General features: G+C 48.0%; 6 protein-coding genes and 1 long non-coding RNA gene across 12 annotated transcripts; 2 read left to right on the top strand and 5 right to left on the bottom strand.

Annotated features, from left to right (window-relative positions):
* Positions 1–214: 214 nt before the first annotated feature.
* Positions 215–3,130, bottom strand: LOC6903043 (protein argonaute-2). Its single transcript, XM_002132731.3, has 4 exons — positions 1,921–3,130; positions 1,510–1,854; positions 806–1,453; positions 215–745 (listed from the first exon to the last, which is right to left on the bottom strand). The coding sequence occupies exons 1-4, from the start codon at positions 3,001–3,003 to the stop codon at positions 284–286; spliced, it is 2,538 nt and encodes an 845-aa protein (XP_002132767.2). The 5' UTR covers positions 3,004–3,130; the 3' UTR covers positions 215–283.
* An 8,981-nt stretch (positions 3,131–12,111) lies between these two features.
* Osi21 (Osiris 21) lies at positions 12,112–13,828 on the top strand. The gene is made up of 2 exons (XM_001356768.4): positions 12,112–13,367; positions 13,432–13,828. The coding sequence occupies exons 1-2, from the start codon at positions 12,646–12,648 to the stop codon at positions 13,550–13,552; spliced, it is 843 nt and encodes a 280-aa protein (XP_001356804.1). The 5' UTR covers positions 12,112–12,645; the 3' UTR covers positions 13,553–13,828.
* Positions 13,829–13,845: 17 nt separating this feature from the next.
* On the bottom strand, positions 13,846–16,371 carry mre11 (double strand break repair nuclease mre11). The gene is made up of 5 exons (XM_001356767.4): positions 16,082–16,371; positions 14,949–16,023; positions 14,730–14,890; positions 14,348–14,660; positions 13,846–14,273 (listed from the first exon to the last, which is right to left on the bottom strand). The coding sequence occupies exons 1-5, from the start codon at positions 16,306–16,308 to the stop codon at positions 14,184–14,186; spliced, it is 1,866 nt and encodes a 621-aa protein (XP_001356803.3). The 5' UTR covers positions 16,309–16,371; the 3' UTR covers positions 13,846–14,183.
* Positions 16,372–16,564: 193 nt separating this feature from the next.
* Ppt2 (palmitoyl-protein thioesterase 2) lies at positions 16,565–17,987 on the bottom strand. Its single transcript, XM_001356766.4, has 5 exons — positions 17,783–17,987; positions 17,543–17,684; positions 17,364–17,471; positions 17,018–17,291; positions 16,565–16,963 (listed from the first exon to the last, which is right to left on the bottom strand). Exons 1-5 carry the CDS (start codon positions 17,906–17,908, stop codon positions 16,765–16,767), a joined length of 849 nt encoding a protein of 282 aa, XP_001356802.1. The 5' UTR covers positions 17,909–17,987; the 3' UTR covers positions 16,565–16,764.
* A 13-nt stretch (positions 17,988–18,000) lies between these two features.
* Positions 18,001–19,038, top strand: LOC117184117 (uncharacterized). The gene is made up of 3 exons (XR_004469324.1): positions 18,001–18,269; positions 18,440–18,560; positions 18,673–19,038. It is a non-coding gene; the product is annotated as an uncharacterized lncRNA (long non-coding RNA).
* Positions 19,039–19,076: 38 nt separating this feature from the next.
* Positions 19,077–22,022, bottom strand: LOC6903042 (regulatory protein zeste). Of its 4 annotated transcripts, none has more exons than XM_015180732.2 (4): positions 22,004–22,022; positions 20,624–20,715; positions 20,431–20,529; positions 19,077–20,347 (listed from the first exon to the last, which is right to left on the bottom strand). In XM_015180732.2, the coding sequence occupies exons 2-4, from the start codon at positions 20,656–20,658 to the stop codon at positions 19,534–19,536; spliced, it is 948 nt and encodes a 315-aa protein (XP_015036218.2). In that variant the 5' UTR covers positions 20,659–20,715; positions 22,004–22,022; the 3' UTR covers positions 19,077–19,533. The 4 variants fall into 4 exon arrangements, with proteins under 4 accessions (XP_015036218.2, XP_002132766.3, XP_033236233.1 ...); XM_002132730.3 differs by lacking the exon at positions 22,004–22,022 and adding an exon at positions 21,001–21,143; XM_033380342.1 differs by lacking the exon at positions 20,431–20,529 and having other exon boundaries at positions 22,004–22,021.
* Positions 22,014–25,053, bottom strand: LOC6903041 (myosin-6-like). 3 transcript variants are annotated; one of them, XM_033380341.1, is made up of 6 exons: positions 24,398–25,053; positions 22,878–24,303; positions 22,522–22,818; positions 22,382–22,459; positions 22,184–22,318; positions 22,014–22,075 (listed from the first exon to the last, which is right to left on the bottom strand). In XM_033380341.1, exons 1-5 carry the CDS (start codon positions 24,562–24,564, stop codon positions 22,226–22,228), a joined length of 2,061 nt encoding a protein of 686 aa, XP_033236232.1. In that variant the 5' UTR covers positions 24,565–25,053; the 3' UTR covers positions 22,014–22,075; positions 22,184–22,225. The 3 variants fall into 3 exon arrangements, with proteins under 3 accessions (XP_033236232.1, XP_015036216.2, XP_002132765.3); XM_015180730.2 differs by lacking the exon at positions 22,014–22,075 and having other exon boundaries at positions 22,140–22,318; positions 24,567–25,053; XM_002132729.3 differs by lacking the exon at positions 22,014–22,075 and having other exon boundaries at positions 22,140–22,318; positions 24,571–25,053.
* Positions 25,054–25,173: the final 120 nt, after the last annotated feature.

Here is a 25,173-nt window from a genome sequence, read left to right as displayed (position 1 = left end):
GAAGAAGAGAATCGAAAAGGAATGCGTGCTCTCGATCCAAGTGAAGTTCCTTGAAAGGGTGAGGCAATCCGCAGTGCTGCTGATCTGTTTCTCTCTTGTTTAGTCTGTCCACACGAACCTCCGCCCTCTTGTGCCACACCTTAAATTAATAAGCATAATATTTGTGCTCTAATTGAAAATAGTTTTGTTTTTTGGTATATCAATTTCAACTAAAATCTGGCATTATAAAATATAATTTCAACATTTCTGACAACGAATAATTTAAAATGGAAATCAAACGAAACTAAACAAAGTACATGGGGTTCCTGCTGGACAGGGCCGGGTCGATCAACCGCTTCTTGTACTCCTGTTGGGGGGAGGCGAAGGTCGTGGTGCCAGTGAGGTACACGCGTCCGCGAGCGGCGGCCAGGTGGGCCAGGTAGGCCGGGGCCGGGTAGGAGACGGCCCGGTTGCAGCGGGGAAACAGGTGGCACAGGTTGTGGGTCATCTGCTGGAGGAGGTCGATGTCCAGGCGGCCCGTGTTCGCGATCACGTTGTAGCGAGTGGGCCTGGCCGTGCCCTTGATGGACTGGTGGCTGACCATGAACCACTGCACCTCGTTGGGATGCACTATGGTGCGGTCCACGACGGTCCCCGGCTCCACGTTGTTGAACTTGTTGGACTCCGAGGGGCAGCCGCTCGGGAAGAAGCGCGTGTGGTGCCGTTTGACGACTATAATGCAGCAGATTTTCGGCTTGATTCCAATCTGTGGAGAGAAGGGTCTGGGATCATCAGAGGGGAGCAGGGGAAGGGGTGCTCCACTCACCTTGGCACAGGCCACGGACATCCCTCGCAGCTCCTCGTTCCTGATCTTCGGGAACTGGCCGTCGCTGACCCCGTCGCGGTAGTACATGATGTGCTCCGGATAGCACTGGCGGTACCTGCGGTAGACGTGCAGATGCTCGGTCAGGATGGACTCCATGTCCTCGATCTCCTCGAGGGCCCCGCGCTGCAGGCGGTACTGCATGTTGTAGGACGCCCCGAAGGCGTCGTGGGACGCGGCCACGCCCACGACACTGGGAATCTCCCGCTGCTCCGGCGAGGGGTGCGTGACGTCGGCCCCCACGAACATCACGTTCTTGGGCAGCGCGGCCGTGTCGGCCTTCAGCGTGTGGTTGATGCCGTTCAGCTTGGAGTTCATCTTCAGCAGCAGGTTCCCCACCACCTGCCCGTTGCACCTCCGCTCGACGGTCGCCTGCTTGATGCACTGCGTCAGGATTCCGTACTCCAGCTCCGCCTTCTGCTTGAGCTTGTCGTAGAAGTTCCCGGAATTCGGGATCACCACCAGCACCAGGTCGTATTGACCCGCCTTGAACTCCTTGAAGCTTGGGTCCAGGCTCTTGGCGTCCGTGTACGTCCGTATCTCCGCCTTGGGGGCCAGGGACATGTTGACACGCCCACTGTGGCTAAGGACCTGCAAGGAGGGGGAATCGTAACAGAGATCCTCTCGGGAGGGCACTCCCCACTCACAAACTGCTCGAAGTCCCGAATCTTGTTGTAGTTCAGGCCTGGGTGGAGGATGGCCCACTTGTGGGCCTTCGGCCTCGAGTCGAAGAACTGCGACCTGTCGATGTGCCACAAGCCGTTCCTCACACTGGCCGAGGCCTTGTTCCGGTACTGGATCAGGGGGGGGTCGAGGACGCGCGTCTGCACCACGATGAAGTCCGTGTTGAGGCGAAAGCCGAACCGCGAGATGGTGGGGTCCGCGTTGTAGTCAAAGTGCCGCAGCAGCTCCAGGATCTTGACCTTGCGCGCGTTCGTCGAGGTGGCTGCAATGTCCACGATGCCCGCCGACTGCACCTTGGAGTCCTTCCGCTGCAAAGGGAGCAATCAGAGCAGGGAGCGTGGAGCATGGAGTGGGGTGGGTGGAGGTGGACTCACGTTCAGAGCCTGCTTCTCCTCGATGCGGCACAGCTCAATGGGCAGATAGACGGACATCTGCGGCGATCCGACGTGCAGGCAGAGGAGGTTGGGGAACCGCAGAGCGTGGCCGCGACTCTTGAAGTAGGCCGCTACCGTCACCTTCGTCCCATCACAGTTGAACGCCTGCCTGCTGGCCGGGTACTGGGTCAGCGCATTGACCTTGTAGACCCTCGTGGCGCTGAGAAAGGACTTCGGCGGCTCGTAGGCCACCGAGATGCCCTTGAGGTGCGCATCGATATCCGAGCGCCTGCTCTCGAGGTTCGTCTGGGCTGTGATCTTGCTCTTCGTCTGGAAGCGCTCCAGGTACTCGACGACCGGCATCGCCAGGTGGAAGCACTTGTGCGTTATGTCCACGTTCACGAACGGCCGATCGCCGAGCACCAGCGCCTGGAACAGCCCGAACAGCACCTCCTCCCCGTTCTCCAGGCTGTGGACCTTCCCCGGCTCGGATAGCTGGTAGAAACTCCGCCCCGAGCGCACCGCCTTGTTGTGGCACGGCGCGGCCAGCACCACCTCCAGGCACTGCAGCGCCCGCATGGGCTTCTCGTATATCCTGTCGCGCATGTAGGTGCGCAGGGAGTTCAGGTCCACCTCCGGGTCCGCGGTCTCCATAATCGCCACGGCGTACTTCAGCTTCCTGCCGTACGGATCGCTGACGGTTACCTCCGCGCCCTGGGACCGGCAGTTGAGCTTCTCCACGGAGTAGCAGGAGGCCCGACCATCGAAGGCCGCCACCGCACCTCCCAAATACTCCACGCGGAACTTGTCGAACGCCAGCCGGTAGAACTTCTTCGGCAGCTCCGGCACGAACTTCACATCGTAGTGGTATGCCACCGCCGGCATCCTGTCCAGATTCACCTGCAGGTAGTTCACAGCCACCTCGCCCAGGCGGCCCACAGTGCCGCGCTTGAGGCCCTGGACACGGGGTCCGTCTCCTTGTCCCCGCTCCGGCTCGGGCACCTGGTCGCTCTTCAGGGCCTCGGCGGCCGCGCCGGGCTCGGCAACTGGCTTCTTCTTTTTGTAGTTCTTGCTTTTGGCCATTCCGACGTTTGCTTCTGCTTCGAAAGTGTTAATAGATATTTATTTACTTACCTGTGTGTCTCTGAATGTCTCCAGACGACTGAAAATTTGCTGTATTTCAGGATAGGATGTGTGGAATATGTATGTTTCTCGGTTGCTATGTGCTCTAGGTTTCACAAGTACAAAATAGGGAAGGTGTTTCGTTTTATATAGGGCGGACTTACACACCTTCACCAGCTGATCCAGTGCCACAGTAGCGACTTGCTCACACGCACTTCTTCGTTATCTCGTTTGGTTCGTTCGTCTGTTCTTTCTTGTTTAAGATATTTTATAAGTTTTAATAAGCAAGTGAAAATTATATCTTAGAGATATGTATTTATTGAAACTCGAACTAAGACCCTAGAAAAGAACCCGTGCTATGCCACCATCGATATCGAACCATGGAACCACAGATATCACTCTCGATATTTTCAGTTAATCCGGTGGTTGGGGGCTCCCTTTGACTGGGGGTTATACCGGTGGCCGATATCTGATCAGATAAATTAGCTGTGACCGGAATAATTGGGAAAGATTTGTGGCAAATTCAATGAGCCCAGATGTACCAGATAGAATAGATACACCAGATAGACCAAAAGATATGCTGAGTGATTCCGAGTAATAAATCAATAAATTACCCCGGTCTTACGCCAATCTTACGCCATGCAAAACTGTTTGGGGCCGGGCCGGGCCGGGAATCCGGCACAAGATCCGCGGATAGTCCGAAACCGAAAACCGCGATATCCAGATATAGATGTATAAATCGGAGCAGAGGCTGATATTAAGTTATACGCGACTAACCCCACTCCCCACTCCCTCCGCCCTCCTACCCCCTCCCTTCACCCTCCGTCGTTCATTTATTCAACGAACGCCTAAAATTGCGCCACACAGCGCTATTCATATATTCAAAAAAAGATTTATCATAAAGTCTGGCGCGAGACTCCCCCTCCCACTCCCAGTGCCCCTCCCTGGCCCCCCCAACTATATATCGCACTCCATATATTATCGGGCGGGAATATGTGCGTAAATTTGCCTCTCCTCCCCTCTCTCTCTTCTCTCTTGTATCTTCCGCAGGGTCCAGTCCATGAGCAGCGCTAGAAATCGCGGCAGCAATCGTGATCAGGAGGTGGAACGCTTCCGATCGAGCGAGGATAATGTGTTCAATATTTCGCAATCGCATCAATTATCGGGGCGGCACAGGCACCAGGAACGGCTCAGCCGGCGGCGATAGGGACAGGGACAAGGACAAGGACAAGGAGCGGGAGAATCTCCTTGCCAAGGAGCTGGATGCGGACAGCAACAACAATGGCGGGATCGAGCCCGAACCCGAGACGGAGCTGAAGTTGGAGTTCCCTTTTTCGAGGACTTTTTTCTAGCAGATCCCGTGGTTTTACTTTGGATTCAAAATATCAGGAAACAGAATTCCCAACTGTCTTCCACGGCATTCCATAACAATTTCCATAGAATAAATATTATACAATATTTTGTGCCCAATCTTTTCATTTGCCTTTAGGTTTTGAAAGGAGCTTATTCTGAAAAAAAGGACTGAATACAGCACAAATCGAATCGCATGCCACAAATGCATATCCCGCCTGGCCTGTGGCCTCTAACGACCCCCGGATACCCTCTGCCCAGTGGCCCCCTTAACAAGTTCGCACCCATTTTGGGGCTCGTTAAAATTCCGACCAAATCACAGCGAAAATGAAACGAGAACACAACTGAAAGAAAAAGAGAGAAGAGAAAAAAAAACCAACGTAAATTGCAAATATTTCATTCCGTTTCTTCTGCTTCTCCTTCTTTATGTTTTACGATACACGATATACAGGATGCCATGTGTGTGTGTGTGTGTGTGCTCCCCCTGGCTCATTTCCCTGCACATCCTGGCTCCCCTTTTCGTACGTTTTATGCCTTTTTGCATACATACTTTATATATTTGTGCAAAATTTATGTGCGCTATTGTTTTTATGGCATGCACCCATTTCTCCCCCCCCAAATAGCCCCATGCAACCAGCACACCATCGCCCAGCCACCCCCCCTCCCATGGAAAATGGGGAATGGAAAACGAAACGAAACGAGGCAAAGGCAAAGCCTGGCAGAAAGAAAGCAAAATGTTATCCTTGTTCGAAAGGCATTTTAATGCCAGCCTTGGGGGGGTGGGGAGTGGCTTGGGGTACGATTTTTCGGTGGTGCCATGCGGTTGGGTGGGTGGCTGTTCTGGCACTTTTCTGCAAATTATGGCACATGCGGCGACGTCGGCCTTATGCCCTGATCCTTTTGCTTTTGATATGCCCCACACACACACACACATACAGACATATATACATATGTAAATGGGTGGCATCTGCCCCTCTCCCTCTCTCTCAGGGTGTGCTGCCACTTAAGCTGCTTATGTGGCAAATACATAAAATAAAAATAAAAGCCCAGAGAAGGAGCTGGCAAAGCCGAGGCAAATCCTCACATAACGAGCATTTCCCTCTGCCATATTTGTGTTATTTTATTATCATTTTTCTTCGAGCTTCGTCTTCTGCCTTTACACAAAATGGCGGCCTCCTCTGGTATACATATATATATATACTATACATCTGTATATGTCTTTCAGATATGAGTTGCCATAAACTGTATTACATGTGTGTGTGTGTGTGTGCGTTTCCGATACGAATCCAATTTCTCAGAGGCAACAATAAAACCCAGCCTCAGTGCCATGGGCGGTGGGCGATGGGCGGGGCCGTAAGAAGATAAGCGAAAATGGCGCACCGCCTTATGACGCGACTTAACGGGATTCCATGCGCCCTGATTATGGGCATAAACACAAGCCAATCCCTCGCTCTTTTCATTCAAAAGAAAATTTAAATAAACCGATAAACGAATCCCCGCACTAAGCCCCAACCAACGTCACAGATGTATCTCTGGCCTCTCCGCCAAGCAAAAGATACAGAAATGAAGACAAGCAAACTGCTTTAATTAAAGCCTAAAAAGAAGTCGCTTCGAGTCGAGTGGAGGAACTCCTCACTTGTTTATGACCCGCAACCGTGGCAGCGATCAGATACAATATCTTCACCTGACACTAGTGCCCCGAACCGCTGCACTGCAGTCGGAGTGGTGACAATTTATGACATACAACATTGCCGCCGAACAAGAACAACGTCTCCAAGCTCCAGCCTCCATTCTGCATGGTAGCCAATGGCCGCTGAGCTTATGAAAATCATAAACATTCAACGACGGCCGCCAGTGACATCCGAGCAACGAATATGCATTTTAATAAAATATCCTAAAAGCCCCATAAATCACACCCAGCCCAGCCATCGCGTGCTGCTCCTTCGCAAGAGAGGAGTTTATCTCGCGGCTGCTGCTTAATGGGACCCTGCTCTGGACCCTGGGACCCTGCCACACGTTCAGCTTTGGGCTGCTCTCCATCTGCATCTGGGATCCGCTTTGCAGCCAAAAGCAACTACAATTTTGTATATCTAATGGGGAATGCCTTTGGAGTATCTGTACAGTAGTTCGCTTTTCCCTATTCGCTCTTTAAAGAACCTTTAGATCACCCCTTTACTGGTTATATACCCCCCCCAAAGAACTCACAGAGTCACTGTCAAATCTGCCTCTTCCATCTTCCCAAATCCCCAATCAAAACTTTTGCTTTGACTCTCCAAAAACTGCTTTCATAATACATAATTATGTGTGAGCCAAAAATTATTTAAACTATGTCGGATGTACCTTCAAGTGCCAACTGTCGAGAGGTGCATTTCAGAGCCGACACTTTTCGTCTAGACTTGGTCAGCCGTAGGCGCAATTAGCCAAGATCAGAGCCGAGATGGAGCAGCTATAATTATGACATATGAAGGCAGGGAACGACCGAGCGACCCATGTCAAAAAACGGCATAATTTGGAGCTGGTCGGAGACTGGACGTGGACAAGGGTCTCGTGGGTCTGGGGTTTCGTGGAATAATGATGCTGGACTCTTGACACATTTGAGGGCTAATTTAAAAGTCTCGCACATGACCATGTACAGGGCTGCATCGATTATGACCAAACGATAGGACAAGGACAGGAAGGAGAAGGCAAGTCCCCCGTTTCATGGGATGAAATGAAATGAAAAGTAAATACCAAAAATGAGACCATAATCAACATGGCACATTGTATACAAGTGTCCTCTACCCCCATAGACCGACGCGAACCGACCCTCAGACAGACATTTAACGATAACACCCAAAGATATCAAAATCGAAATATCGTTAGACAGCCCCGCGCAAAATGCTTGACAAGCATAACAAACACGAAGTACATGGAGGGTGCCCCGATCCCTGTTCCCAGCCTGGTGGGGTTCTTTGCTTTTATGATGGTGCCAGCGACGGTGAAGCAGCCACCCCAGCGTGCCACCCACCATTCGACGCATTCAACATGGCGTCGCTTTTCTAGCCATCGTTTCCCCTTGTGCCGGTCGGTTGTGGGCGATATAAACGAAGTTTACCAAATAAATAAAACCGCTCGCCTCCACCAGGATCCCATAGCTCCTGCTACGTCCTGCCGTCCTGCCGTCCTGCCTTCCTGCCCGACGATTGGGTTGCAATATATCGCGTACGTGCTGGCATGCCATAAATATGTGGCTCTATGTATTCCAAGCAACAAAAATTATATTTCTGTTTGTATTTGCAACAATTTATTTTTCTACCCCCCCACACAACGCCCCCATTGGCACGCCCACCAAAGGAGAACAGGGAGGGGGGTGGGGGAGAGCTAAAACGAAAACATTTTTCCAGCTCAACTCGCCTCGGAATCGATAACGATGAAGGGGGAAAACTGCACGAAGCGAACAAAGGAGACATCGACATCCAGGCAGCACCCAAGGTGGGAGGGAGATTTCCTGGAGGTGGTGGGGACGGAGCTTATGAGATGTACCAGTACTCGCAGAGATGCCCGAATGATGGTGTGTTCTATCAAGATTCATCTAGAGCTAGTCCTGGAGTTCCTGTTTTGGTAAGACTTTTCTTGGATCATACAAACCTTCAACAATGCAAAATTATATACACAAAAAACCTCCTTTTTTTGTAGGAAATCGAGCTCGATTCCCTCCACGGCAACCCCTTACTTAAGGCAAACTCTAAAATATGTAGTGCAAGCAAATTTGAGGAGCAACCGCAGCTTGTGGCAAGTGCTAGCCCATATTTGGCCATCATTTGAGTGGCGTCCAAGGTGCAGGCAAGCAGCGTCCCAAAACGAAAGATTTCTAGAAATCTGTCGTGCCATTCAAATATGTACATCAGGTATTGTATGTATGAATACAAAATACATAGATAGTTGCATTTGTGCACAGACGAGCGCTCGGGCACTGGATTTTCACCATATTTAATACACTCGAAATAAAAAATCGTAAAAATTTACTCGAAATAATTATAAAATATACTAAAATACTTATAAATAAAACCCAAAAAAAATTAATAGAAAATTTAGATTAATATTAAATTATAAATAAATTAAAAAAATTTAATTATAAATTATATTAAAATTAAATTATATATTAAATTAAATTAATAAATACAAATAAATATTTATGAATTATTAAAAACCAATGTGCAAACATATAAATATTTATAGGACTATATTTTGAAATATAAGTAAATATTCTAGAGCCTCAAATCATTAACAGACTAAAATTAATACTCAATCAATTTTAAAATCTTTTAAATTAAAGAATAGAATATTTATGGCATATTTGATACAAAAAACAAACCGTGAAGCGATCCAAGCCCAAAATATATACCATTTTGCGATCCAATCCATGTTTATAAAAGGGCTATGGCATAACCCTGATAAATATATGAACCATTCTTCCAGTGGACCTGTAGAAAATCAGTTACACTGAAGCTCCGCACAAGACAATGGCATAGGTGGGATGGCACCCTGGAAGCTTTCCCTATGAAACTCTGACCTGCACTCAAGAACAGGAGCAAAGAAAAACAAAGAACATCCCAAGAAGAAGAGGATTAGTCCTGGATGACAGGGTGAAAAAAATCTGAGCACCAGCAACAAGCCAACAAATTTAAAATGTGAAAACTTTTGGAAGTAGTTGAAAGTTGGCAGCAAGCGGAACGAACCGCAGCCGCCAGAGACAGAGACGGAGACAGGGAGTCAGAGATGGAGATGGAGATGGGGCACAGAGCAGGAGCAGGAGGAGGAGGTAGTAGAGTCGTCTGCGGCGGTCCCGCTGGCACGGGACTGTCTTTGTCTACCCCTCAAGGGCAGTGCAGAGGGATCCGGAGCAGCAGCAGCAGCAGGGTGCAGGTGCACACAGGGCGGTGGTACAGATACGGGCGCATGGAGGACTCAATGATTTGATGTAGCCGAAAATTTGCCGCTGAGATTTTCTTTGTGGTTTCCGACTTCTTTTGATATAACATTTTCCAACATTGTGCACACTCAAAGGCGGCGAAGGGGGCGTGTGATGGAGGGCCAAACCCAATCCCTTGCTGTCATTTGCCAATTCAACTAAAACTTCAAAGAGTGCCAGTGCCAGGGCCCGTGCATCCATCCCCCGCATCGCCATTTTGGATGAGGTCTACCCACGCCCACAACAGCCACAGTGGGGCGGCAGTGAGGGTTATGAAATATGACGAAATATGAACTGATATTCCACCCTCGAAGCTGGAACCTGCTTTGCGCAATCGCGCTCGAGAACCGCCCTTGGGTCCTTGGGCCGACCACAGACCACTTCGATGTCATGCCAATCAAGGTCTGGGCTGGGCTCTGGGCTGGTCTGGGCTGGGTAAATATTATCACTACAATGCCGCAGAACAATGTAGAAGTCTCCACTCTGCGGAGGAGACAGACAGCCAGACAGACAGCCATCCAGAGGTCATCAATCAAACGGCACTTTCGGGCTAAACCAATCATCCGGCCGTCCAATCACCCAATCGCTCAGGCGTATCACAAAAACAACAACAATTTTCCAATTAAGCGACCAAAAATTTGAGCATATGATGATTATTGACGATAAGAGCCGTGTGGCTCGAAGCGCCCCAAAACGTACGTGTATCCAGGAATCCGGCAGGACTCTGGAGTTTCGGGCTGGCAAAATGTGCAAATAAATCGCACAATTGCCGGCTGGCCGACTGGCTGTCTGTCCGGCCTGGCCCGGGTCGACCCGGAACATCTCTGCTATCTGCGAGCATCGAAACTAAAAGTTATCTGCGGCCAAAGCAAACCAAAACAAAAGAAACTTTCATTTCCAATTTTCTTGATGTATTAAATTATTTACGCCCTCTTGAGCAGAGGTTTTGTGTGCCTGGCACTCATACGCCTGTGTGTCCACGTATAAAGATGTACACATTCATCTGTATATCCCCCCCTATATACACTCGTAGATACCCCCACACGTGTGTAGATGCGAGTACTATATATTGTCCTATATGACATGGCGTTTGAGAGGAAGACACATGTCTTTGCATTATTGATATTATGTCGGGAAAATAGTTGTATAATTATTCAAACGGAAACTTCAAACAATATATGTACAAACGGTTCAGGAAAAAAAATCAACGGTCTAGATTCGGACATGGATTAAGTCGTTATACTCCAAGTCTTAATATGCCCCGAATTTTGTTTTGATAATATTATTTTATATTAATTTAAATTTCTATAAAAGTATGTGGAATAAAAATCCCAATATCCTTTCTTTATCTGCTCCTTGACAACTCCGCCAACTACTTTGGACTTTGCAGAAGGTTCTAGATTTGTTTAAGAAGTACCAAAGGCTTCCAGAACCTCCACCCAGGGACACTTGTCGTCTGGAAGCACGGGTCTTATGGCTACTCAACAGAAAAATACATTTTAGAATTTCTTTAAAACATATCTACTAATGGGACTCACCCTAGACACTATCGAGAGGACACAAGCACTTTTATGGGGTGGAAAACTGACCATGTTTACCAGCTCCAAGGTACTCAAAGCGAATTTCAATCGAAAACTATCATCCCGTCCTACTCGCTGAAACGGAAACCACCAAAAGGAAAGACGGCTATGGTTTCAGAGCACACTGGCTATATGGAAGATCTATGTAGATTCTGATTACTCAAAGAAAATTCCAAGCAGAATATTCAAAGCCTGGAAATAGTCTTGGGGGGGAGGGCATTGCTTTTAGACACGCAGATCGCATTTGAAACCACCCGTGGACCCATTTTGTTTCCCTCATCACCAATTTCTGAGACACTTTCGCCGTCTGTCTTCAGAGACAAATAGTTCGGATTGAAGATTAGCCAGCCAACTATGGCGGACGTAGGAAAGTGTCTCCGCAAACACTTTTCACTGCGATCCAACTGTCACCAGCTGCTGGGTGCGCTTTCGCAGGCTCCGGAGTGGAGCGGTGGAGTGTGGAGGGGTGTGGGGGGCGTTGATTTTCACAGTGGATGCGCAGGCGGCGAGCGAAAAGAAAATTTTCTTAACTGTATCCAACTCAATTTCACCCACTGGGCCACTGAGCCAAATGTGCAGCGATCACCTGACGGCATCGACATGAAATCCCCCAGCCAAGGCCCCAGGCCCCAGGCCCCTGGCAGATGCAATTTATGATAGCCAATTTGCGGGCAACATCCATTCTCACACGAGCACTCTGTTATGCCAGCACCAATGGACACCACCATCCACGATCCACAGTCCAGGCCCAGGCAGCAGCAGCAGCAGTCGTCGTGCTCTTAATCACTTTGTTGCACGCATCATAAAGATGCATTGGTTATTCGGAGCGGTTGTTGCCTCCCGGGGGCCACTGAGTACATAACACTGGCCTCCGAAGATCTGTCCGAACATTCATCCAATAATAACCATTTCGACTCGTTCAATCTCTTTTTGAAGAAGGTCATTGAATACTACAAAGAACTGTGGGGTTGTTCTACTGTTGTACAAACCGAAACTTGTTCGAGACTATAAGATAGCCGAATACTTGAGCTCCATTTCTTATATATTCCTAATTATTATCTTTATTCGATATATTTTGATAATTACTTAGTTTTATTGAAAGTTTTCTTCGGCATTCTGGAGCATCTGAAGATAGTAATCTCCCCATCCCCAGCGTGTAAAATAAACTCCGTTTTCCATCCTCCACTGCGATTTCCCCAAGCGATGATTGAATGCTTTGCCGATGAATAAGTAATCATACCCCCTGTGGAGAGAACTGAATGCCAGATACACATCTGCCGTATAGAAATCGAAAAGTACACACTTTCTGGTAGCCCGTCGATCGCGAGAGATCTGAACATGGATGGGCATCCATCCGTGGGTGAGTAACGAAAACATGTCAGAGGCACGGAGGCTGATTACCAAAAAGACCCAGTCGAACGCATAACAAAATATGGATAATGTTAATTGCTGCTAGGAGCTTGATCTGGGTGGGCAGGTCCAAGCAGAAGATACATACGTCTGCATCCCATTGGGGCACGCCAATTCTTTCCGTTTGAGTGCCGCCGGCTTCGACTTCGGCCTGATCGCAATTTATAAAAGCATCGGCGGACCAGCGATTTCGCTGCAGTAGCATCCCAAGATTGCTGGCGACTGGCAGCATCACTCTGTTGATAAGCATCGGTCTATAGGATTATCATTAGGATACACACACACACACACCCACACACACACACACACACAATGAAGCGGTTCGAGTGGCTGATGATCCTAGCGTGCATCGCGTCCTCCACGGCGGCTGCTACCCAACGACGACGGCGGCACAGCATCGTAGAGGCGGCACCTACCACCGCCAGCAACAGCGATTGGAGCCTGGGACTGGGACTCGGTCCGGAGATGAGTCTGGTGCGACGAGTGTACGATGATTGTCAGGACAAGAACGACTTCATTGGCTGCCTCAAGCAGAAGGCGCTGCACGCGCTGTCGCGCGCCCTCGACCAGGAATCCATTAAGATCATGGATGGCCTGGTGCTGGAGAAGCAGAACCAGACCGACACCGAGAGCATCCTGGGCTCCCTCACGGATGCCCGGCAGTTTGGCAGCCTCTCCCCCATAGACCGCGCTCTGCTCGCCAAAGCCGACAAGCTGCTGCGGACCCACACGCTGAAGCTGGACATGGACATGGGCATGGGCAAGGAGTCGGGCATGGCGGTGGGACGCGGCCATGATAAGAAGAAGAAACACAAGGATGGTGGCCACATCAAGTATGTGATTGCCGCCTTGCTTACGGCCATGGGTATCGCCGGTCCGCTGGGCCTCAAGGCCCTGGCGGCGATCGCTGGCAAGGCGCTAGTGATCAGCAAGGTGGCCCTGACCATAGCCGGCATCATAGCCCTGAAGAAGCTCTTCTCGCACGACCACAGCGAAGAGACGAGCTTCCAGGTCCATGCAGGCGAACACAATAGGTAAGTCGGCGCCATCTGTTCTATTCTGGAGAAGATTCCAGCCAGATAATCGGTCTGCTTGCAGGCGCAACACCTACGTCATTCGACCCGTGTCCAAAACGAACGCCGGCATGGGTGTGACCGCAGCCGGTGGCAGCTCTTCGGTGGATCCATATCGCTACTACTACGAGTCGCAGATGCAGTAACGAGTCCTCGCTCCCGCGGATGTTTGGAGAAATCTTCGCTCATGGCAGCGGAGTCTTGAAGCAGCTAAACTACCAAAGATCCAAACCGAACCGCGCCTGGCAAACAGCCTGGAAAAGCTGGCCCTAACCTTATAGTAGATCTTAAGTTTTAGGATAATCTATTTTACAGTTGGAGCAGCGACGTGCCCTCAGCGGAGGAACCCAGTTATTAGGCAGAGAGCCCTCTAGAGCCCTGACCATTGATCTTAAATAATAAACAAAAAATATTGAGTTGAACCACAAGAAGATTGATCTTTCATCAGAGTCATTCGGTTCTTAACAGATGGATATTAAATCTAATTGGGATAAATATTGAAGAAGCTTTGACTGTCATTTTGGTAGCCAAGATTCTGTACTTTGACGTCTAGAGATCTTTTTTACCAAAAAAATGACAATCGTATGGCACACCTGTCGCTTTAATTCTCTCCCTCGAGGATTACATTAGAAGCATTCTAGTAGTACACGTATTAGGCTGAAAATTATAAAAGAAAACAGTAGCTTCATACAAATATAAAGGCTCAGAGCACTGAGGAATGTGAATCAATTGAAGCCCTGAGGAATGTGAATCCATTGAAGCCCTCAGGAATGTGAATCAATCTGAATCATCGGATATCACGTAGCTTGGGCCTTTGGAAGCAGCTCGGATGCTAGTCAGTAGAGTCTGCTGCCTGCTCGAGGAGCGCTGTTCAGGAAATGGAAGGTGTGTATTTTACTATAAGTTCAATTCCAATAATTAAGGACAAAATTGTAGCTCACTGTATTATTCATGGACACGTCTAACTGGGGCTTGGCTCGCGTGGCAGCACTCGTTGCAGCAGCACGACCACGGGCTGCTCCGCGACCTCGAGCAGCACGTCCCCGGCCAGTGGTTGTTGCTGTGGATGAGTTGGCTTCATCTTTCGTTGCAAAAACAGAGCTCTCATCCTTCGGCCGGACGCCACGAGCATCTAGCATTTTGAGCAGATCATCGTGCTTGTGGCGTTCTCTGAAGCACTGGAGCCCATCATCGATGTTCTCGTCGTTGGGCATTGACTCCATCAAATGTTCCACTGCCTTTTCCTTATAGAATCTGAGAGAAAGATTATTCCGCATGAACTTTTAAACAGAGACACGGATCTCTTGATAATTTCCTACTGACTTGACAATATTTTCGGCCGCATTGGCGTCCCGACGTTCTACCAGGCGATATGTCATCTCTGCCAGTGCCTTAGAGTGGAGCAGCTTCAGTGGCTTCTTGGTTTTGGCCTCGTCGAAATAGCGATCCACCAATTCCTCCACGCGAGTGGCATTCTCCGCCTCCTGAAACACGCAACAAAATGTATGTTTTAGAGATCCGAATAGAGCTAAGTCGACCTACCAGGGCGCGCCTCATGGCCTCCTTGTCCAGTTTGACGGTTTCGCCCTTGGTGCGCTTCACCAGCTTGCTGAACTGCACCACATCCTGGGGGTTCGCCACTCGCGTGCTGAACATCTGGCTAAAACGAATAGTGTTGAACATGCAGGACTCATCGGTGTAGAGCAGGCGCAACCGTATCAAGGGTAGATGCGGCTGCTTCGGATGACCCGTGAGCTGGGCCTTGGCCTTTTCGATCATAGACTCCACACGCTCCTGGGAGAATTTGTACACTTTTGTAGAAGTGTCGCCCTCGTTCAGGCGCAGCTCTTCGGCCTTGTCGGGCAGTACAATTGAATCGTAGACAAACGGACGCACCGACTGCAACGGCAGCTCCTTCAGCTTGAACTTGGTCTTGTAGATCTCCAGCAGGCCGACGTGCTTCTTTTTGGCCTCGCCTTCCGACAGGGAGGTGGGCACCGATGAGCCCGGCTGGGACACGTAGAAGCCTTTCTTCGCATTCGACTCTGGCTCAATGCGGCAGTCGTGCTCGTGCCCCCAGATCACCAAGTGCAGAAAGTCCGGCAGCAGATCCTCTGGCAAGTAGTTCTTGGGTCCCCGATCTGCGCGATTCTGATGAACGACCATCAGGTGGAACCAGTCCTCCTGCTCGGCTTCGCCATCACCGCCACCGCCATTACCGCTGTTGCCGGGACACTCGATAGTCACCTTGAAGTCCTTGAAGAGACGCGCTAGGCGACCGTCATGGATGTGGCTCAGGCCATAAAGCGCTAGCTGGCTCTCGCCCTTGCGGATAAGAATCGGGCTAATCTCGAGCTTGGTAAGGTCCGTCCACCGGCCAAAGTAGTTCACCAGACCGGACGTGCTCAGCAGATCCAACGAACTGAGTCGTCCGAAGCCGCTCGGATCATCGTGATTGCCGTGAATGGAGAAGACTGGAATGGCAATGTTCAGATTGGGATCCTCGTAGTTCACCGACTGGTTGACGGCATTGTAGAAGCACAGTGACTGGTCGCTGAGTATCTCCAAGGACACCGGCTTATCCCCGAACGTATAGCGACGCAATAGCTCGATGCACCTGTGGAGCCCCAGACTGTTTGTACTTGTTCATCGTCAGTGTCTGGATATGTACTCACTTGTGCATGGCATTCTGACTGGGCACTGCATCGTGGAACAAGTCTCCACCCAGCAATATCATGTCCACATCCTCCGCCACGGCCAGCTCCAGAATCTCCTCGAAGGCGGTGAAACTGTCCTCGCCGCGTACGGCGTCCTTCTCGCCGTAGCCCAAGTGGTTATCGGTGGCCACCATAATGCGGATGACATTGTCGGCATCCTGTTCCGCGGCACTGCTATCTGCCATTGCTATATTTTAACCGCGCTTGATACAAAAAATTGCAAACAATTTATACCGCTGAATTTCGCAATAGACAATATCGATATCATGTATCGATGACACTATCGTTAGAGCTAAAAACCTCTGGATTGCGCGCGAATTCGAGCTGCTATATATTAAAACTCTTATCATTTGCAAAAACATACACTTTCACCCTATTTATAAATCGTCATGTTTATTGATACATAATTATGTAACTGTATAAATATTTAATAAATTTGTATAAATCTTCCGCGTTTGGATTAATGTAAATCTTTGTAAATCACCTAATGCTAAATTGTCTATGAAAGATCATTGTGTGCCCTGTATGCCAGAGTGTAATGGCAATTTCACATTATTGCTTGTTGATGAATGAGTGCGCCCGCCATTCCGATCACAGCCCTTTGGTCTTCGCTTTAGTCCAGGTAGTTCTCATCAGATCGATCAGTCCAGGTATGGCAAGATAACTTGATGTATTACGGCTCTGTTGGTGTGCCATGCCAAATGATGGACATGGGGTTTGACTATGATGATAAGTTTCCCGGCCTCTTGGAGCGTCCTAGTGCCGATCAAGTCGTCAGTGAAGAGCTTCCGCTTGTTGAACGGAATCACGTCCAAGTCCTCGTCGTAGTAGGCAAAGTGGCTAATAAAAAGCAAGAATGTTTATTAAGATTCAGAGTGTATCTTGATTCCTTACCTGGATTGCCAGGGCGTTATCACATCGTCGTTGGGGCCGCCGACCATGACCAGCTTGCTGAGACGCACCATGCCCATTTTGAAGGAGGTGGAGTTGGAGGACTGCTTCTCATTGTTGATCAGCGGCAGGAATTCGCTGTATTTCAAATACAGTGACTGTTTATGCGGGTCGTTCCAGTACCCGCCCACCGATGTGTGCTGCCCTACCGTTGTGTAGAATAGCTCAAAAGCGGTCTTCGCCGCCAGATCCGGAAATATCAGATGCAGGAAGCTGGCTGGAAAACCATACAAAACATAAAAACATAACATTTAGCTTTTTGTTGATTGTACATTCAACGGAGACTCACTTCCGTATTGACCCGCTTGAGGCGAAGATAGGGAAATGAAGGTCTTTACATTGTGATCGGGCAGACTTTGGATGGCCGCACGGGCCAAGAGTCCGCCCTGGGAGTAGCCTGTAATAAATATCGATTGATTGAGTAATCCTCTCTAGACTCTAGACTCTCTCCACTTTCTGTAGACTCACCCAACACATTGATTCCTTCCGGGTGCTTTTTACCAACATCGCTCAAATAATCCCGAATCTGCTCGACCTGCCGCCAGGCATTCTCCAGGCTGTACCACCCGCTGAATTTGTCGCAGTTGTAGACGATTGTGCCCCGATGGAGCTACGGATTAAGGAAAAACAATTCTATTACGTTTTTTGCTTCGACTTTGAACTTGTCATTGAGCGTAAACAATAACAAAGGGGAAATCAATCACGAACCTCTTCGATTTCCCGCACCAAAAAGTCCATTGAATCCGCGCCCGACAGGATTCCGTGGAGTATCACAACCGGCCTGTATGCATCAGCAAAGCAGACGAACACAGCCAGCAAGAGCCTTAGCCTCATATTTCCTTAATAATAATATCTAATTCAGGAGCTGTTGTTGTTGTTAGGATTGTTGATACTATATCGATATATTGAAATATTTTTGTTATTGATACGATATTTTCAGTGCGATATTTTTGTCGACGATTATATCACAAATCGATATTTTCAGAATATCTGGATTATAAGTGCCTACCAAAAAACAGATCAAAATTTTCATTGGATCCTGCCATGACAAACATTTCCTTTGTTTTCCAACTCCCCAGAGTATGCGGATCTTTACAAATTGGATTTTGCCAACGGTAGAAAACGTATGTGAAGTGCGTCTGAAACGATCATGACGTTGACATGTGAATGCTTAAGCAAGGCAAATTATGAAAAGGTATGTATACAAACTAAAACATAAAATGGTCAGGCGGTAATTTCGAATTTTAATTCAAGAATGTTTGTAAATCAAAACAAACTACTTTTTTGTTTCAAAATAGGTTATAGATAATTTAACTTTAATACTCGTATCATTAGAAATTAATTTTCATTTATTAAAAAATTTAGGTTTCTACCTGCCGAGCTTAACTGAAATCTAATGGAAAAGAAGTCAATTTAATCATTAGAGTTCAACCATTATTACCCGATTAAGCCAATACTTATATGGATTTTTAGTGCATATAATGAGGTACCACTTGTATCTGATTGTTTAAACATTGGTTCCATACGTTTTTTAGTTGTTTATAAGAAGTCAATAAAATAAATTGGGTTGTGCCGGCCAGCAGTATTTTCCTTTACAGAAGCTGGCTGTACAAATGGTAGGGTAGAAGGAGGAGTATCCTGGGTGCGACTGTACTTTGTTCACAAAATCTATGGACACACACACATATCAATCAATCTCCCATCTTTGTTGATTTGAACCTTAAAGGACCCATACAATGTTCCATCTTAAGATTGATCGCCCGTTGGGATGTATCCTTTACATGGGAGAAGGAAACAGAAGCGAATGACTATGTTCCAACTGAAGAAGGATGAATGAATAAACAAAGAATCTGTTTAAACTCCATTAGGGAATATCCATTGAATTCTTATAAGAGACTTCTCTTAGCGCTCTTAATTTGTTTGCCCGACTTTCATTTGGTTTATAAGCGATTTCCACTGTCATTCAAGTAATTCTGAATCCCTTATCTAAATAAACCAAGTCTTAAAATAATGCTCGTTTATTCACTCATCATCTTATACAATCGCTATGTACTTTGCACTATTGTGTCTTGCATTTTGTGTTAAATCTAGGTGCAGCATTCCTCGTTTCAGTATTAATATCTACTATGCCTTGTGTCCGGACCAAAGCCAAACCAAACAAGAGACGTGGGAATAGACAGCGGTAACTGCTCGTTTCTTACTCGCTGACGGATCTGTCTGTACACAATTCAGTTTGTTTTCTTAAGGATGACTTCAAGGTATATCAAATATGACAACACTTAACATTTTAGGCTTAGGCTAGGGGGCGGTAGGTCGTACCGTTTGTTAAAGAGTTTCGTTTCGATCTAGATTTGTCGCGATTCGGGATTCATTCTGCAGCTGCTTCGGTCTCTTATCTAGTAATAGAAATCCTCAACTTGTTCGGGGGACGTTCGGAGGATGAAGGCCGGCAGGAGCCTTCACCCTGCAACTTCTTCGCTGACAAAATCCAGCTTGACCACCTCCGCCGGCAGGCATTCCTCGACATCGACCTCGTTCTCCTGCACATTGATTCGATTCAGAGTCATCGACACGTCCGGCCCGCACTTGAGGCCCGTGCTGGCTGATGTGGAGGGGGTGGACGTTGTACTAACCACATCGTCGGCAATGGCCACCGGGCCCACCGCCCCCGTGCTCGACGACAATACTGTGGTGACCGACGACGGCACGACTATCTGCGTTGAGGCGGACGTTGCCACCGAGTGGACCGGATGCACATGCGACTGGGGCTGTTGCGCCGCCGCCGTTGTCGACGTGGGCTGCTGTATAATGATATTCTCCGTGATTGTCGGCGTGTTGGCTGCCGCTGCTGCTGCCGCGGCCGCCGCCAGAGCAGCCGCCTTTTGCTGCTGCATTTGCTGGAACTGCTTGATGGTCACCGTCGTCGTTGTTGTCTGCGGCAGTTGCTGCTGATGCTGCTGTAGGAGGATCTGCTTGGGTTGCGTCACCAGCTGCACATGCTGGATACTGGCAGCCATGTTCGAGTTCTGCGGCTGATGCTGATGCTGGTGCTGCTGTAGGGGTAGTTGCTGTACAGTCTGTGTCTTAAATACTTGAGGTTGGTGCTGATGGGACTGCTGGAGCTGGGGCGCTGTCGTCAGTTGCTGCTGCTGGATGACGGGCAGCTGGGGGACTGTTTGAATGACGTGATGCACCTGTTGGACAGGGACTTGCTTGGCAGGGATGCCGGCGTCCTCGAAGGCCTTCTTCTTCAGGGCTTGCCGTATCTGAGAGCTGCAAGATGTGTGGGATGGGATAGCATTTTGTTAGTATGCTGGGCCCCAGTATCGCCATGTTCTCTCGCTATGAGCACTTACACTGTACGGTTCTTAATGCTAAGACTGATTTTGCTAAGGTCGTCCGAGAAGCGCATAATCGACGAGTGCAACATGTCGATTTCCTCGTCCGTCCATTTACTGGGCGCCACATAGCGAGGGAACATGCAAAAACACCTTGATTAGCGCCTGGCGATCGAAAACAGACTCGGAACCGGCTTCAGAGCACACTTACCCGGACGGCGATTCGGCATTTGGATGCAGTTGCATGGTGAGGTCGCCCAATCTGCTGAAAGCTTGTCCGGCGGCCGTGAAAATCTCCCCAACCTGCGGATAAAAATGTCGTTTCACTTGGTGCAACATGGTGCAGCTGCGGGTAATTGCAACTCGTCTGCCGGCAGCTGTTGTTGTTGGCATTTACGTGCTTTGCAAATTCAAAACATACGCGCCCTCCGCCCCTGTCATGGAACAACAAATTTCCCACTCGAAGGAGGGAGACGAATGACACTTGAGGCACCGTGCCGCCACTTTCCCGCACAAATCAAATGCCGCCCAGGGCGTTAGATTTGGAGTTTCACGTGGGGGCAGACGACATGACTACGTTGCACCTACCTTTGTTGCCGAGTTCATGGCTGATTGCGTCGAATTAGCTAATTTTTTGCTATAATTTTCTGTTTTGCTTTAGCAAAACCTATGCTGCCTTTTCCAACACTCCAGCAGTGTGACCGCGGATTTATCGTTAAAATATACCGTCCGACCCTCAGAAATATACCAAAAAAACCGTCTAATTTAAAAATACACCGTAAATACACTGACTAATTCAAGTTCTATATTCTTCGATTTTTATATTCCCTGTAATATTAATAGCTAAATAGCTGCTAGTAGCCCTGCTCACATAATTTTATCCTATTAATGAATTTATTTTCTATTTGACTGGCGTATTTTAAATACTTTTGCCTCAATTTTGGGTCCTTAAAGCAATATAGCGTCTCGTATGATGAAAAACTGTACTTAGCCCTCTTAAGCCCCCTTTATTTAAATAGTTCAACTTCTTGAGGTAAGCTGCGGAAATATTAACGATTGTAAATTCTTCTTGAGGATTCATGAATAAAATGATTAAATTTGCACTTTTTTCGGTGGAAAATTTAATACCCCTTGGCTTATAATAGGTTAATCGTTCTTCGTCAAGGATTGGAAACCATATTGCTCAATTTTGATGTTCCGTCGAATATTATTAGCTTGATAGAACAATTAGCCATGCCCACATAGTTTTATACGATTGATTAATAAATTTTCTACTTAACTGGCTTATTCTTAATACTTGCTTTTGTTGGATTTTGCGTAAAAAAATGTTTTAGCGAAAATGGTCAATCAAAAAATTCGAATAGGGACATAGATGTGCTGAAAAATCCCGCCACGAAAAAGAAAGTCGCACTATCGACTAGATGCAAGTGGTGCGCGCCAAATAGAAATTGTTTGAAAGTGAATGAGCGAAAAGGATTTAAATGCAATCTATTGGAATAAGTGATACACGTAAGTACGATTTGTAAGCGAAAATTAAAAAAACCTGCATATGGAAGTTTCTATACGCTAAATAACGCAAACAGTCACTTACATATCGTCAATTTACCCACTTGATACCAGGGCTGCATCAACTGCTCTCCTGCCTCCGTTTATGCGTGAGCACCTGTCGGAGATTTATTTTAGCATTTATTATACTATATAACAAACAAAAATAAATAAACATATATCAAAAATTACTTAAAAGCAACCCAATAAATTAATTAAACTCAACTGAACACGCCTTTATGGTCAGCACAAAAAATTGTGAGGAATTTCAAAGCATTCCATTAAAGTACGGCGCGCGACGTTCATCGTGGATGGCTCTTCGACGATTCCTCCGCAGGTCGGACTCACTTCTTGTGGATTTCTGGAAACGAAAGAAGTCTTTGAATAAGGTCCAAGATATTAAATGGGTTTATCCAATGCCTACGCGATCTGGAGGAGTGGTAGACGTACTCTCCACAACTTTCTTCACAGTGTCGCTTGTAAGCTCAGCCGTATTTGTTTTCTGAAAAAAATAAAAACATATATTCGTTCATTTCAAAGAGATTAAAGTGCATATTCTCTTACTACTCCCAACTCGTTGTTTAGTTTTTGATTGGCTTCTTCGAGAGTCAATTTTTTCTCATAAACTGCATTCTTTTCCATAAGTTGAGCTACTTGTTTTTGACTCTCCTCAATTTCCTGGCGCATTTTCCGACATTTCCTATTGGTTTCTGCGAGGCTTTGTTTTTTCTGGTCCAAAGCGTCCCGGAAGGAATCACGTTCTGCCTGCACGCATTGGAGTTGAGCCTTTAGTTGGGAATTATTTTCGACCTTCGCTTGCAACGCGGAGAACTGCGTTTTCTGTAAATAACTTGTATTTATCTGAAAAACAGGCATCTGTGAGATTACTTAAGGACGATTGAAGCGAAAGTTTCGCTTACCAGTTCCGCACGCAGCTTCTCGCATTCTTCGAGACGACGGTTCTTGATAGTTAAACTATTTCTTAGTTTCTCTATTTTATCTAGATATTCCAGCTTAAGGGCGTTCAGTTCATCTGTTTTTATTTGTTCAATGGCATCTACCGCATATCGGGCATTCTTCAGAGTTGCTTCAAGAGTCTTGATACGATCTCTGTCACGCTTTAGAGTTTGTTCAAGAGTCTCTATGCGATCTCTGGCACTCTTTAGGTCTTCTTCAACAGTCTCGATGTCCCGATTGTTCTGCAGCAAACGCTCCTGCATCTCCGACAGGGAGTCTTCGGCCTTGGTGCTGCGCACGACGAGCTTCGCATTGGTTTCCTGTAGCTGGTCGACGCGTTGGACGTCGTCTGACAATTTCTCTAATTGTCTTTCCAGGAGCAGCTGCTTCTGGCTGGCTCTTGACTGGAGCTCCACCTGCTTTACCTCCATGGACATGCAACGTTTGTTAAGCTCCTTAACTTCCGTACACAGTGCATTCCGTTCGTTTTGCAGGACGTCGCATTTCTGTACACTTTCGCCAAGTTGATTATACATTTCGTCATACACTCTACTCATGTGCCCAAAGATCGTCTGCACCCCCGCCAGTTCTTCCTTTAGAGCATCTATCTGGGCCTCGGTATTGGGAGCTTCCAAGATCAGACGCTGCGCCTCCTCCACTCGCTCCCTCAGAGTGACAATCTCAATCTGCAGTCTGTTGTTGTCAGCGTCCAGCTGCAGGACCTGCTCTTCAGAAGCACTCGACGTTCGTCGCAGATCCTCGTACTCTTGTTGCAGCTTCTGGTACTTCTGGTGTAAATTATAGTCTGCTGCCATGCTCTGTATGACCTTCTGCTGGCTCTGCCACATCTGCTCCAGACCATCGTACTTCTCCTGCAATACATTGTCCACACGAGCGGTGGATATTGGACAGCTGAAGCATTTGCAGTCCACCGACTTTTCGGAAAACTGGCACATGGCCAGGGTATAAGCCAACTGAACGTCTTCCAGCTTTTTCCGGGTCTCGACGATGTCCGCTTGCAGCTGATCGCACTCACGCTGGGTTGTCTCCGTGCACTTGGATTTGCCATCGGCCAGAAGGCGTTCAAACTCCAGACACTTGGTGCAGATTCTCTCGCAGCTTGACTCCAGCTCGGGGCAAATGGAGCGCATCTGCTCTTCCTGGCTGTTACGCAGAACATCGCGGGACAGTTCGTTGAGAGTTTTCTGCAGATTTTCTATGGACAAGTCCTTCTGTGACAGCGGCGAAAGCAAATCGGTTTCGTATGACACGTACTGGTGCTTCATCTCGAGGCTTTCCTTCTCCAGCTTCTGTATGGACTGTCCCAGCTGCTCCTCGTTCGTCTCGATCTGGTTTCGATCGACCACCATCTCTTGCAGGGCTTTGCAGCTGGAATTAACAAGAATTGAATACTCAAAAATACAGAAGTTTTCGGAAAATTGTCAGGCAATAGCTGTGTTCCGAGCTGTTTAACAGATACTACTTTATGTTTATGTTTCCCCCGTGGCTGCATTTCGGCCAGCTCCAACTGACTCGGGGGGAAACATTGTTGTGGGGGGGACGGGGACGCCCTATAAATAGAAGCAGTCGCTCGCGTACTGCATTCAGGTTGGTTGGAGCTGCCTCTCTCCCTCGCACCGACAGATACATACTCACGCGGGGCCACTGGCGGTAATGGTAATGAGCCAATCTTTGTATATGTGGGCATCACTGTTACATCACTGTCGAATACGCCTTGAGGCAGCAGTAGGTGCAACGACGTCACCGATCACCAAAATCAAACGCAATAAGCATTGAAGCAGACGGCGGAGCGCTGGACTGTGATCTGGTGTGTGGCGACGGCCACAATAAGCTTGGGGCCAGGCAGCATTTTGGAATAGCAAATTATCAAGAAGTTTCGGAATTATCAAGTTTGCTTTATCGCTTCTGCTCGTCGGGGCCGCACACTCCGATCGGCAGGGCCGACGTCATCACTTCGAGCCGAATCTATCAGTGAAGCGGGCTAAAATCAGCAAATGGCCAACACCTTGCCCTCTCGCACAGACTATGGAGAGGGTCGGGTTCTTCTTCTTGCCTCTTGCTGTTTGTTTTTGTTCTCAATTCTCTTTTCGGCCGAAGTTCGCGCTGAGAAGAAGAGGAGTGGAAGAATCGGAGATCGGTTGTGGCCTCTCGATAACGATTTATGCTTGTGGCGCGCTTGCGGAGATATTTTAATCAGAGTTTGCAAGTGGCCCGTGCATATTTTATTACTAACCATCC

This window comes from Drosophila pseudoobscura, chromosome 4 (genome assembly GCF_009870125.1).
Source record: "Drosophila pseudoobscura strain MV-25-SWS-2005 chromosome 4, UCI_Dpse_MV25, whole genome shotgun sequence".
In the NCBI taxonomy this organism is placed as follows: domain Eukaryota; kingdom Metazoa; phylum Arthropoda; class Insecta; order Diptera; family Drosophilidae; genus Drosophila; species Drosophila pseudoobscura.
This window is presented reverse-complemented; position numbering and strand designations above follow the sequence as displayed.